Genomic DNA, 13008 nt, shown 5'->3' on the forward strand with positions numbered 1-13008 from the left:
TGGTGGTTTTGAACTGCTGACCTTGTGGTTATCAGCCTAACATGAATTCAAGCACTAGAGAATTTGAGTTTGGATGAGGGGTTGCAAACTGTGACTGCAGGTCAGGTTCCAATTCTGCCTGTTTCTAGATATGTAAATAAAACTTTATTGGGATTGGAACACAGCCAGAACCACTCATTTACATATTGCCTGTGCCTTTCTCCTAAATGATTTGGCTTACTTGTGTCCACTTAAAAGTGTTTAAGAATAGTACACCTTTAATTATTATTTCCTATTTTCATGAAAATGCACTTTAATTCCAATTACTTAATAATTAACTTCCCACCTTTAAAAAAAAGAAAATGGATACCAATTGTTACTCAAAATTTCCAAAAATCCCTAAAATTTACATGAAATATGTTCTTTCAAAATCTTGGGGGCAGAATGTACATTGGTACAGATTAAGAGCTGGAAACACAGGGAATCCAAGACAGATAAACCCCTCAGGACCAATAAGGAGTCTCGATACCAGTAAGGTAAGGGGAAGGTGGGGGAGAAGGGGTTACCAATCACAGGATCTACATTTAGCCCCCTCCCTGGGCAACGGACAACAGAAAAGTGGGTGAATGGAGACATGTAAGACATGACAAAATCATAATAATTTATAAATTATCAAGGGTTCATGAGAGAGCAAGGGGAGGGGAGGAAATGGGGGAAATGAGGGACTGATACCAAGGGCTCAAGTAGAAAGCAAATGTTTTGAGAATGATGATGGCAACAAATGTACAAATGTGCTTGGCACAATGGATGTATATGTATGGATTGTGGTTAAGAGTTGTATGAGCCCCAATAAGATGTTTGGTTTTTTTAAAATCTTGGGGGTAGGGAGAGGGAAGGAGGAGGACGGGGTGAGGAGTGATATAGAAACACATCAACGTTCAAGTAATTTAAAACAAAAAAGGTAGATTTAATGCAATAACAACATTAATCTGAGGATAAATAAATTCACAACAGGCTTTAAAATTTGAGACACGCCCCTCTTTCTTTGCAGAGAGAACAGTTTTCTGAAAGCATATGATGTCTCAAGATTCAAAACAAAATTTAATTTCTTAATGTCCAGGTGAAACAGTCTTAGTTCTCTCTGCTCATTCTAACACTTGCCCCTGGGCATGGTAATCGTTTCTTTCAGCTCAGGAAGGATGCTGGTTTCAAGAGTAGCTGGATGGTTTATTTCCTGAGTCATCTTCTTGTGATCCCATACTCTGTAGGAGGAGAGTGAGGCAGGGTTAGGGTCACTCTTGCCAAGGGACCCCATCAGTGCCCAAGAAGTGCAACACAGTTACTCCCGGGCCCTTGCAGAGGAGCATCGGCCTCTGTGAGATGCAGAGGACGACATTCCTGGAGCCATCCTACCAGTAATCACGAGGTGGTGGCACCTGTCTTCTTCAACAGCCCACCTCTAAGTCCCGAGGGAGGAGCATAGTCACCTTCTGCACGAATTGAGGGTTCACTGTGATCTCTTGATCCATGGCTTTCAGCCGCTCATCGAGCTCTATACATTTCAGCATCTGTTTGATACACATGTAACTGTAATTAGTAAATGATTGTTAAGCCAGTCAGTAAATCAGTATCTTCTTTTAAAGCACACCATTCATGAGATGAGTCCTGGTGGTGACGGAGGGTAACTGCTGCACTGCTCTTTGTAAGGTCCGTGGTTCAAACCCTCCAGCCGCGCCACAGGAGAAGGGCAGGCTGCCCGCACCCACACAGACGACAGCATTCAGAATCCTAAGGAGAAGCTCTCCTTTGTCCCCTAGGGCTACCATGACTTGGGATCGACTCACTAGCAGTACGTGTGTGTTTTGGACTCAGCTGTGGAACTCTGATGGCAAAGTGGCTAAGTACTGGCTGTACACTGAAAGGCCAGCAGTTTGAACCCACAAGACTGCAGTCTTGGAGACCCTTTGGGGCAGTGCTGCTCTGTCTTATAGGGCCACAATGAGGCAGAAGAAACTCGAAGGTAATGGGGCAACGGGTACTCACTGAGTACCACGGGCTTACAATCTTCAGAAAGCAAATACTAAACACACTACACAAGCCTTGTGTGTTACCTGACACTCTGGCAGATCTACAGGAGTACCTTAAAAACAAACACATGCATATTTTTTGCAAAAAAAAAAAAGTCTAAGAACATTAAAATTGTGTGGGATACACGAAAGACTGCATCAGTTCAGGTGATGTTTTTTCATCAAAACAGATGAGAAAAAAACTTTCCAGTGCTTTTGGATTTAGAAAAAAAAAAGGACTGCAGAAGTACACATTACTATGCATTTCCGATTTAATATTTTTCTCTTCTTAAAAGCAATAAGAGACACAGTCTGAGCTCATAATCCCTAACCCTGGGTAAATGTCCCATACACTCCCTACCCCAGAGCCCTACAAGGAACTGTGCAACAAAACTTCAGCAAGCACCGAGGCGGCAGCTGAAGAGGCAGAGGAGGCTTTCCAGTGACCCTTCTCAGCTGCCTCGCTCATCCCGTCAGGCTTTCAGAGACAAAGTTCTACCTGGTAAATGGTGGCTGGGTACAGAGTATGACCAACCTTCAAGAGTTTGAGGAGTTAAAACGAGTCTTTATCTATAAATCACAAACATCAACAAATAGATAGATAGATAAACGCCACATTCATATTTACCTCCTGATCAATGTTATGAAGCATGGCTGGGTTATTATATTTTTCAGGGTTATCATGAAAACTGACCATACCATCCTTCTGATTAATACTTGCAAAAATTTCACCATCCTCTATCTGTAAAAAAAAAAATTAGGGAAGCAGTTTAGATCTCGTTATTATGTGGATATGGTGAAATATATGGTCAGGGAAAACACAAACAACAATTCGCATCGCTCTGCTCGGGTATGTTTAAGCACCATTAAAAAAAGAAACAAAAAGCACCATCTGTTTATTCAACAAGTATTTACTGAACAACTACATGCTGAACACTATGGAGTGCAAAACCATGGGAGGGAAACCCTGCCATGGAAAAATAATTTACACGGTCCTTTTGTTTTAATTTAAAACTGTAACCTCATACCCTTCTGTTCTGCCCCAGGGGAAATTGTTTTTTGATCCTTCAAGAAAACTTTTCTGCCAGTGCTGATTCCAAGGTAGTTTTAAGGTTTGCATTTTTATCTGCACCAGTGGGTTGGGTTTACCTGAGTGATGTTCTCACAGGTTTTCAATTTTATGATTGAATGTTTAATTTTCACTGCCATCAAGCCAATGCCGACTCAGTCACTCTAAAGGACAGAGTAGAACTGCCCCTGTTAGTTTCTGAGATTGTAACTCTCTTTCTCCTTTGGAGCAAATGGTGGTTTTGAACCGCTGACCTTAGAGTTAGCAGCCCAACTCATAACCACTACCACCACTACCAGGGCAGACCTCAGTAAATTTCTGACTAGAAACACCACTCCCATTCCCAGGGATAATCTAGGTTTGTCCCCAAGTGGAGTGATTACTTCAACTGTGAAACATCAATTGTCCAACTCCTTATCATTACATTTTTACTATTTATTTATGCATATATTAGAAGTCTTAGTGGTGCAGTGCTTAAAATGCTCAGTTGCTAATCAAAAGATTAGCTAGAAAAGGTTTGAACCCACTAGCCACTAAAAGGGAGAAAGCCATGACAGGCAGCTTCCATCAGGTTTCCAGCCTTAGACACGTGATGGGGCGATTTTACTCTGTCCCATCGGTTCACTATTAGCTGGAATCCGCTGTACCACAGTGGGGTTGATCTTATGTACGTGTTGAAATATATCTGAAAGTTTATATGCAATGTTTCCAATCCCCAAAGACAAATATATCTGTCTGACCTAGAAAGACATTGGTAATATAAGGCAAGAATGAAATGTAGAGCAAACTCATGAGGTATCTGACTTTGTGAGAAAAGACACATGGCGTCACTGGGAAGGAAGGCAGTAGATTCTAAGTTGGGACAACCTGTCATTGATTTCTTAAGCCAAGTGGGGAATGCGGGCAGACTTGTTATCACACCCTTCACATGAAGTCAAAACCAAACCCAAGTTGGTTCTGATCCAGAGACCCAAAGCTGTACATTTCCATGGAAGACTGCTGCATCTTTCTCCCAAGGGCAGCTGGTAAATTCAAACCAATGACCTTTGGGTTAGCAGCTGAGAACTTAACCACTCTGCCACAGGAGCTCCTCCTCTGTACCTCCGTGTCCAAGGACAGTTATGTACTGACACCAGTAACTGGTCAGAAGAACCTTCATCTTAAGATTACTAAGAGACAAAGGCAAGAGTGAATTTTCATGACACACAGGCCAGCTCCAGCAGAAGGGACAGACAAGATCATTAAAACCCTGACAGTAAATGATCAATGACCAAAGAAAGTGCGTATCTGATTAACAGAAGTACAGTATATACTCGTGTATAAGCTGAGATTTTCCAGCACATTTTTAATGCAGTTTTTGTGGTAAAATTAAGATACCTTAAGCTGGCATTCGGCTCGGCTTATCCTCGAGTACATAGGTACCTTTTATTGTCCCTGCCTTTTCTTGTAAAAATAATCTACAGAGCAAGCACAACACGATCATTTGGCCATTTCTGATGAACAATCAACTGAGACCTTTATTTCATTTTGGACTAATGGCCCATGAATAAGCCATTGCCCAGACACTTACAGCTTATAAGGTGTAAGACTCTGAGTTCCATATTGTAAATACTTTTTACCCTCTTGTTGCAACAATTTACATGGTTTCTCTCCTTTAAAGTGGCTCTACTGACACTCAGTGATTCCAATGCATAGTGACCTTCTACAGGGTTTCTGTAGCTTTGCACATCTTTACAAGGACAGCTTCATCATTCTCTGCGGAGTGGCTGGTGGGTTTGAATCACCAACCTTGTGGTTAGCAGTCCAACATTTACCTAACAGCAACACCGGACAGAAATCTGCCGTAATTTTACAGCTGGTGCTATGTGGAAAACAGCAGTCCATTAAGAGCTAAGAGATACGGATCAGTAACTAGTCAATAGTTAGTTACTAAGCACGATCTTTAGTTCTGTGGACACATTTTAACACACTTTCTTGAAAAAGTAAGCAATGCTTTAATTTACATTCTGGGGAGCTCGTGGCCCCACTGGGACCAGCACACCAAGTAGCACTTCTTTACTATTTTTTCAATAAAACCAAAAATATTTCGTGACTACCTTAAATGATGCTTACAATAACTCTTAATGGAAAAATGTAAATATCCAGAAAATCAAACAGGACATGGTGTGTGTCATTTCCATATACCACGAAGGAAAGCGGAAATTCCAAAGCACCTGGTTTGTGGAAGACTGTAGCTTACTGTGGGAGTCTTAACTCCATTTTGTTTTGCCTCTTGATTGAAGTCCAGGTGCTATTTGAGTTTTTTATGCTACTTCACAGAGCTAGCTGGCCATTAGACCAACATCGTGGCCATGCTCAAAGAAGTTCAGTAAGCCCATGGGAAGGCAGCATGTCTTCAGGAAGAAGGCACTTGGAAGTAGACTAACTCGTACGCACAGAAGTGCTTAGACAAACAACTCTTGGCTCCTTGTTCGGGGCTTTGCTATAAAGTTAGTTCTTTCGACTGGATTTCTGCATGTACTGGGCAAGGGCCTCTTCTGGTTCATTTACAATAATAGATTTCATTTATATTGGGAAAAAAATATATATATACCAATTACTTTTTAAAGATGAAAGCACACATACCATGTGTAGAACATATTTTTCTGCCTCTTGAGGTCCAGATAACTGCACACGACTTGCCATATCTTGTAATGACAGTGTAAGAAAAGTCTGAAAGTCAGAAGTATTAATCACAGATAGAAACAGCTGTTGAAAAATGTTTTATTAAATGCTGTCTTAGTTATATAGTGCTGCTCAAACAGAAATACCTGTAAATGGATGGCTTCAACAAACAAATTCATTCTCTCATAGTTTAGAAGTCTGAATGCACAATAGCAGATGATAGGGAAGACTTTCTCTGTTTTCTATGACCATCTCTAGGCTTGCCAACTCTTGGAAATCTCCATGTCTTGTCATTAATTGTCCCTGGTCTAGCAGCTTCAAAAAGAAGCCCGAGTGGTATAGTGGGTTATGCACTGGGCTGTTAACTCCAAGGTCAGCAGTTCAAAATCACCAGTGACTCCTCAGGAAAGCGATGAGGCTTTCTACTCCGGTAAGGATCTACAATCTTTTTTTTTTAAAATCTTTTTATTGGGGCTCATAAGGCTCTTATCACAATCTGTACATACATCAATTGAGCAAAGCACCCTTATACATTCGTTGCACTCGTCACTCTCATAATTCACCTTCCACTTGGGTTCCTGGAATCAGCTCGGTTTCCCTTTTTTTCCCCCCATCCCCCTCCCTCCCCGATCCCACCCCTGGTCCCTTGATAGTTTATAAATAATTATATCTTATCTTACACTCCCCGGCGTCTCCCCTCCCCCGCCTCCCCCTTGCCAATCTCCCAGAGAGGAGGTTACACATAGATCTCCGAGATCAGTTCTCCCTAGGATCTACAATCTTGCAGATGCACAGGGGCAGTCCTCCTGTCCTACAGGGTTGCTGCTCACTCAGAGCTGCCTTGGTGGTGAGTTTTGTTTCTGAGAGGAGCTTCATGACATACAGAAAGGATGTGCTCCATTCCCAGCTCTTCTTTCCTTCTGCTTTCTGCTGTCCTTCTAAGCTTTTATATCGCAAATGAGAATGACTCAAGATACAACCTAATCCTACGAGTTGTACCTTGACTCATTAATATAACCACAATTACTCCTGTCATGTCAAAGAAATTATGATTTAAAACCTATTGGATGATTATTCCATGTGGTAGTTATATAATTTCACGTCAACTTGAAGATGTGTAAAAGTGTAGCGGTTGTATTCACAGCCTGATCCTGCCTCCCTGTGGGTGTGGCCCTCTCATAAGGAGGGTCCTGGGAACCTCCCATTCTCTCTCTGTCTTCACCTTCCTGCTGGCTGACCCTGGTTGCAGCCAGAGCCCTTGAGATGTGTCCATTGCGATTGGATTCACGGGACTTTGCACCGACTGGGTGGTGTTATTCCTGCATTCTGCATCATTGGATGTGGTTTTGTAAGTCTGCAGAGGGACCTATCAACTAGTAACTTATGGACTTAAGTTGGACTGCGCTGGGATGTTTCCCTGATATACAATTACTTCTTGATATAAAGCTCTTTCTCACACATGAGTGTCTCTGAATTTGTTTCTCTACTCAACAGGTCTAATTCATTATGGTACCTTGGGAGTGGGGTACTAGAGAAACAAATCATTAAGATGGAGCGTGGAGGCTTGTCTGACCACTGCACTATTAATTTTTCTTCTTGGGCTAGCCAGAGATCAAATATGGCCATGCAGTTTACTGGGTTGTTTTCTGGAAAGGAAGCTTTCTATTCTCAGTTGTCTTTGGTTATTTCTAACTGAAACAGTAAAAATATATGTGATAAATGTGAACTTTGAACTGAGGGGGCGAAATCACCCCTTGAATTTCTCTGAGGCCATGTTGCTTAATCAAAATGGCTGACATAAGAACTGGCCCTGGCTTGATGAAGCAAGAGGACATAAAGGTCACATTGCATAGGAAAGGGATAGTTTAGATAAGGACTGATATTGACAGTTTTATGAATTGAGTTTAGGATCACGCTGTACTAGGATTCTATTAATTTCTTCTACCTATTGTTATTGAAATAATGTGTAGAAATGATTACTGGGAAGTATGAATAGAGTTTGTAAGCCCACTGCCTTCATCATTAAACTGAATCTGTTAGAGGGTTACAAGGAAATGCCTGCAAAGAGGCTCTGAAAAGGCAATTCCCACCCAGTGCTTTGAGGACTCTCGGGACATTTGCATTCTAAAACACTTGCTGAAAGAGCTGTTGGCAGACTGAATGGGGAGAATTTTGAACTGGAGGACTGCACCTGAAGTAGGAAAAATCTGTGGAGCCATGAAGAACTCATCCTTCTAGGACCTTAAAGAGAGCCTGAAGTGCTTGCTAGGGGACCACCTGGATCCACTTGTTGAGTGGAAGTGGGAGAAACACAGCAATAGAGATGGGTTGAGTCTGGCCACCGACACCCATGGACTGGCTGATCTGATGTTTATAGAGTTGTGTGGAACCTGAGCTTAAGGCATGACCTAGCCCAAGGGATATGGATGTGGGCTGTTGAAAATTTGTGAAGGGGTCCATGATCAAAAGGTAGATGGCCAATGGGCACCCTGGTGAAGCTAGGTGAGGCAGCCCACACTGAAGTGACCAGTACCCGACCAGGTGATTATAAAGATTTGAGCCTATCAAAAGATATAGCATCTGGGATCCTAAAGGCTTGAAGGTAAACAAGTGGCCATCTAGCTCAGAAGCAATAAAGCCCACATGGAAGAAGCACACCAGCCTGTGCGATCATAATATGTTGAAGGGATGAGGTATCAGGCATCAAAGAACAAAAATCATGTGCATGAGGGGGAGTGCAGAGTGGGGACCCGAAGCCCATCTGTAGGCAACTGGACATCCCCTTATGGAAGGGTTGCAGGGAGGAGACGACCCAGTCAAGGTGCATTGTAGCAACGATAACACATACAACTTTCCTCTAGTTCCTAAAAGCCTCCTCCCCCACCCACTATCATGATCCCAAGTCTACCTTATAAATCTGGCTAGACCAGAGGATATACACTGGTATAAATAAGAACTGGAAACACTGGGAATCCAGGACAGATGATCCCTTCAGGACCAGTGGTGAGAGTGGCGATACTGTGAGGGTTGAGGAAGCGTGAGGTATAAAGGCGGAACCGATTACAAGGATCTACGTATAACTTCCTCCTTGGGGGACAGACAACAGGAAAGTGGGTAAAGTGTAAGATATGACAAATAATAATTTATAAATTATCAAGGGTTCATGAGGGAGGGGAAAATGAGGAGCTGATGCCAAGGGCTTAAGTGAAGAGCAAATGTTTTGAGAATGATGTGGCCAATGAATGTACAAATGTGCTTTACACAACGGATGTAGCTATGGATTGTGGTAAGTTGTATGAGCCCCTAATAAAATGATTTAAAAAAATATTTTTGAGACTGTGAATTGGTGCATATTGTTGCTAACTTTAGAGATGGCCTGTGCCAATTTGACTTTGCTTATGGATGCAGACTCACAAGGTTCCAACTGGAATGTTCACATCAAAGAACATGCTCAAATCCTCAGATCACTGGATTGATATAAATGGGTAACCCAGGAATTGGATACCTAAAATATGGGTTGCATTGTGGAGAACAAAGGCATGGAGTGGCTGGCTTACAAACTTTCACAGGTGGGGAATATGTTGATGAGATTATAGGATTGTGGTGTACGTGCTCGCTCAAAAGGCTGTAATTGTTAGGCATTGAGTATTTTCTATTTTGTAAAGACTGTTACGTTTAACTTGGCTGGCACATTTTCAGTTGTACTCATTTTGGTTTTATCCTGTGTGGCACAAATGTGATTTTACTATTGTCTTACAAATTATGTATGACTAAAGTGTGTGTAAAGGTCTCAAGATGACAAGGGGTGGTCTGTGGTAGTTACATATTTCATTTCAACTTTAAGATATGTAAAATTGTAGGGATGGTATTCAACCTGTCAATCGGGTGACAACCTGATCCGGCTTCCTTGTGGACATGGCCTTCTCATAAGGCAGGCCCTGGGAACCTCCCCTTTCCCTCTGCCTTCACCTTCCTGCTGGCTGACCCTAGTCGCTGCCAGTCCCTGGAGATGTGTCCACTGCTACTGGATCCACAAGACATTGCACCCACCAACCTGTGACCCCCTGTATTCTGCATCATTATATATGGCTTTGAGTCTAAAGAGGGCCTTATGGACTAATATATAGGACTAGGGACTTGAGGTGGACTGGGCTAGGAAGTTTTCCTGATACACAATTACTTCTCGATTACACAAATGAGCATCTCTGGATTTGCTTCTCTCATCAACCTGGCCTAGGTTACCAGGTGACAAATGGAGAAGAATTACACAGTACCGAGACTCTAACCAACTTATTTTGGGAGGACACAATCCAATCCAGAAGAAATGTGTAGCACTCTACTTGAGCCATTGGAAACACTTTGTATTATAACATCTAATTTTTGTTTGTAAATACAATTTAAAAGATGAACTCTATAGATTGAGGTATCTAACTAAGGGTAAAATTCCCTGAATATAAACTTCATGCAGAACCAGTGGAGAGGTCTGAGGGGCTAGCCCCAATCCAAACTACTAAGTGGACACCTGCCCCACCGCCCAGAAGAATTTATTTCAAAGGAAGGCATTGAATCTGCAGCTCTGGGAGAGAGACATGTCTGATCGGAGCACACAGGAGCAGATAAAGGGGGGAGGAGAGAGTGGAGCACATCCTGGCCTACCAGGCTGTGAGGACGATGTTCCCAATTAGAGCAGCCAGTCCAAAGAGAGGACCACATGGCCGGCCCCACTATGAGACATGAAGCCCCTCACTGACCCATAGCCCTATAGGGGACAGCAGAGACACAGTGTGGGAATTGCACTAGATTTGAACCTGCCACACCGAGGCAAAACACTAAGGGGGTGCAACAAAGGAACAGAGCAGCAAGGTCCCCAGGGAATGCTGAAGGTGGACTTTGGGGCCAGGGCGTGGTGCCCCAACAGACTGGACTGGAAAACACTCCAAAAGGCCAACAAACAATCCTTGAACTAACTACAAGCTTTTCTTTCTGTTGTGTTTTTGGTCACTGGTTTGTTGCATATGTTGCTTGGTTTTGCTCTGTCTTGTTTTTGTGCATGTTATTATCTCCGCAGGCCTGTCTAAATAGGGTAGGCTGGATGAACAATCTGGAGGAGAAAAAAACGGGACCGACAGTTCTGGGGGGACATGGGAGAGGGGGAGGTGGGGGAAAGGTAGTGGTGTTAACAAATCCAGGGACAAGGGAAAACAAGTGACCCAAATCGGTGGTGAGGAGGGTGTGGGAGGTCTGGTAGGCCATGATCAAGGGTAATGTAACCAAGAGGAATTGCTGAAACCCTGGTGGGGACTGAGCATGATAGTGGGACAGGAGGAAAGTAAAAGGAAACTGAAGAAAGAGCTAGGAGGCAAAGGGCATTTATACAGGTCTAGATAAAGACATGTACATATATAAATATATTTATAATATTAGGGTGGGGAAATAGATCTAGGTGTATATATTTATAGGTTTAGTATTAAGGTAGCAGAAGATCGCTGGGCCTCCATTCAAGTACTCTCTCAATACAAGAATACTTTCTTCTATTAAGTTGGCATTCTATGATGCTCACCTACCCGACACAATTGCTGAAGACAAAGTGGGTGCATAAGCAAATGTGGTGAAGAAAGCTGATGGTGCCCGGCTATCAAAAGATATAGCGTCTAGGGTCTTAAAGGCTTGAAGATAAACAAGTGGCCATGTAGCTCAGAAGCAACAAAGCCCACATGGAAGAAACACACCAGCCGGTGAGATCACAAGGTGTCATCACCAGGTGTTGAAGGGATCAGGTATCCGGCATCATCAGAACAAAAAATCTTACCAGAGTGAATGAGGGGGGGAGTGCAGAGTGGAGACCCAAAGCCCATTTGTAGGCCACTAGACACCCCCTTACAGAAGGGTCTTGGGGAGGAGATGAGTTGGTCAGAGTCCGATGTAGCAATGATGAAAAATACTATTTTCCCCTCGCTCCTAAATACTTTCTAACACCCCACACTCCACCACTATCATGATCCCAATTCTACCTTGCAAGTCTGGCTAGACCAGAGGATGTACACTGGTACAGATAGGAACTGGAAACACAGGGAATCCAGGCGGATCATCCCTTCAGGACCAGTAGTGTGAGTGGCAATACTGGGAAGGTAGACGGGGGGAGGGTTGGAAAGGAGGAACCAATTACAAAAATCTACATATAACCTCCTCCCTGGGGGACGGACAACAGAAAAGTGGGTGAAGCGAGATGTCAGACAGGGCAAGATATGACAAAAAATAATTTCTAAATTATCAAGGACTTATGAGGGAGGGGGGAAAAATGAGGAGCTGATGCCAGGGGCTTAAGTGGAGAGCAAATGTTTTGAGAATGTTTTTGAGGGCAATGAATGTACAAATGTGCTTTACACAATTGATGTTTGTATGGATTGTGATAAGAGCTGTATAAGCCCCTAATAAAATGACTAAACATAAGCAAACAAACAAACTTTACGCTTGTAAAACAGTGAGAAAAAATCCAGCACTTCAAAAAGTATAGAGTTTTACTCTGGTCAAACACACACACAAAGAAAATCAAAAGATTTTTATGAAAGTTGTTCTATCTAATTACAAAGATAAAGTAGAACTACACCGGAATTTCCATGTTAGCCTACGAGTTTGCCACCGACAGGAGTTTAATAACACATGCTTCACTGCCAACATAAAGCCAATGCCACGCAGCCAATTTTTCTGAGACTGTACATCTTACAGAAGCAAACAGCCTCATCTTTCTGCTTAGGCCTGCAGCCACGTAAAGGAGTACTGATGGTGCAGAGGGTTAAGCACTTGGCCACCAGGCACATGGTTGGCGGGTTTGAACTGCCAAGCCCTCAGCTAACAGACAAAATGCTGACCTTTCTGTGCCACCAAGGACCCTCTGCATGGCTGCAGGTCTGTCTGAGGAAGTGGCCATCTTTACCAGCAGCTAAAAGGAATCAAGTAGGTACAATTGGAGGACAATTCAATAGCACCCTTTAGATCTCCCAAGCAGGACTCCTTTAATCCAGTGGTTCTGTTGTTTAAACTAGACTGTGTCCTTGGTTCTCAGGAAATAAACAAAGCCTTGGAAGTTCCCTAGTGATTGCAAGGCTGTTGATCAAAGGAGCCCCAGTTGCACTGTGACTTAGATGCTAAATGCAAGGCTGACAGCCAAACAAAGATGAGGCTGACCCTTCTTCCTTAAAGACAGACAGCTGTGGGAACCCTGTACAGGGC

The 13008-nt window shown here is 43.0% G+C and overlaps 1 protein-coding gene across 1 annotated transcript in view; it reads right to left on the reverse strand.

The window, feature by feature from the left end:
* Window positions 1-922: 922 nt before the first annotated feature.
* The window catches only part of COPS3 (COP9 signalosome subunit 3), a 39316-nt gene continuing 27230 nt past the window's right edge, over window positions 923-13008 (reverse strand). Inside the window, exons 9-12 of the mRNA XM_075560938.1 lie at window positions 5740-5826; window positions 2674-2787; window positions 1467-1547; window positions 923-1241 (exon numbers count right to left, since the gene is read on the reverse strand). Of these exons, the coding sequence (XP_075417053.1) occupies window positions 1188-1241; window positions 1467-1547; window positions 2674-2787; window positions 5740-5826 (336 nt within the window). The 3' untranslated portion in view covers window positions 923-1187. The remainder of the gene's footprint in view (window positions 1242-1466; window positions 1548-2673; window positions 2788-5739; window positions 5827-13008) is intronic.

The sequence above is a fragment of the Tenrec ecaudatus genome, chromosome 10 (assembly GCF_050624435.1).
Source record: "Tenrec ecaudatus isolate mTenEca1 chromosome 10, mTenEca1.hap1, whole genome shotgun sequence".
NCBI classification, from domain to species: domain Eukaryota; kingdom Metazoa; phylum Chordata; class Mammalia; order Afrosoricida; family Tenrecidae; genus Tenrec; species Tenrec ecaudatus.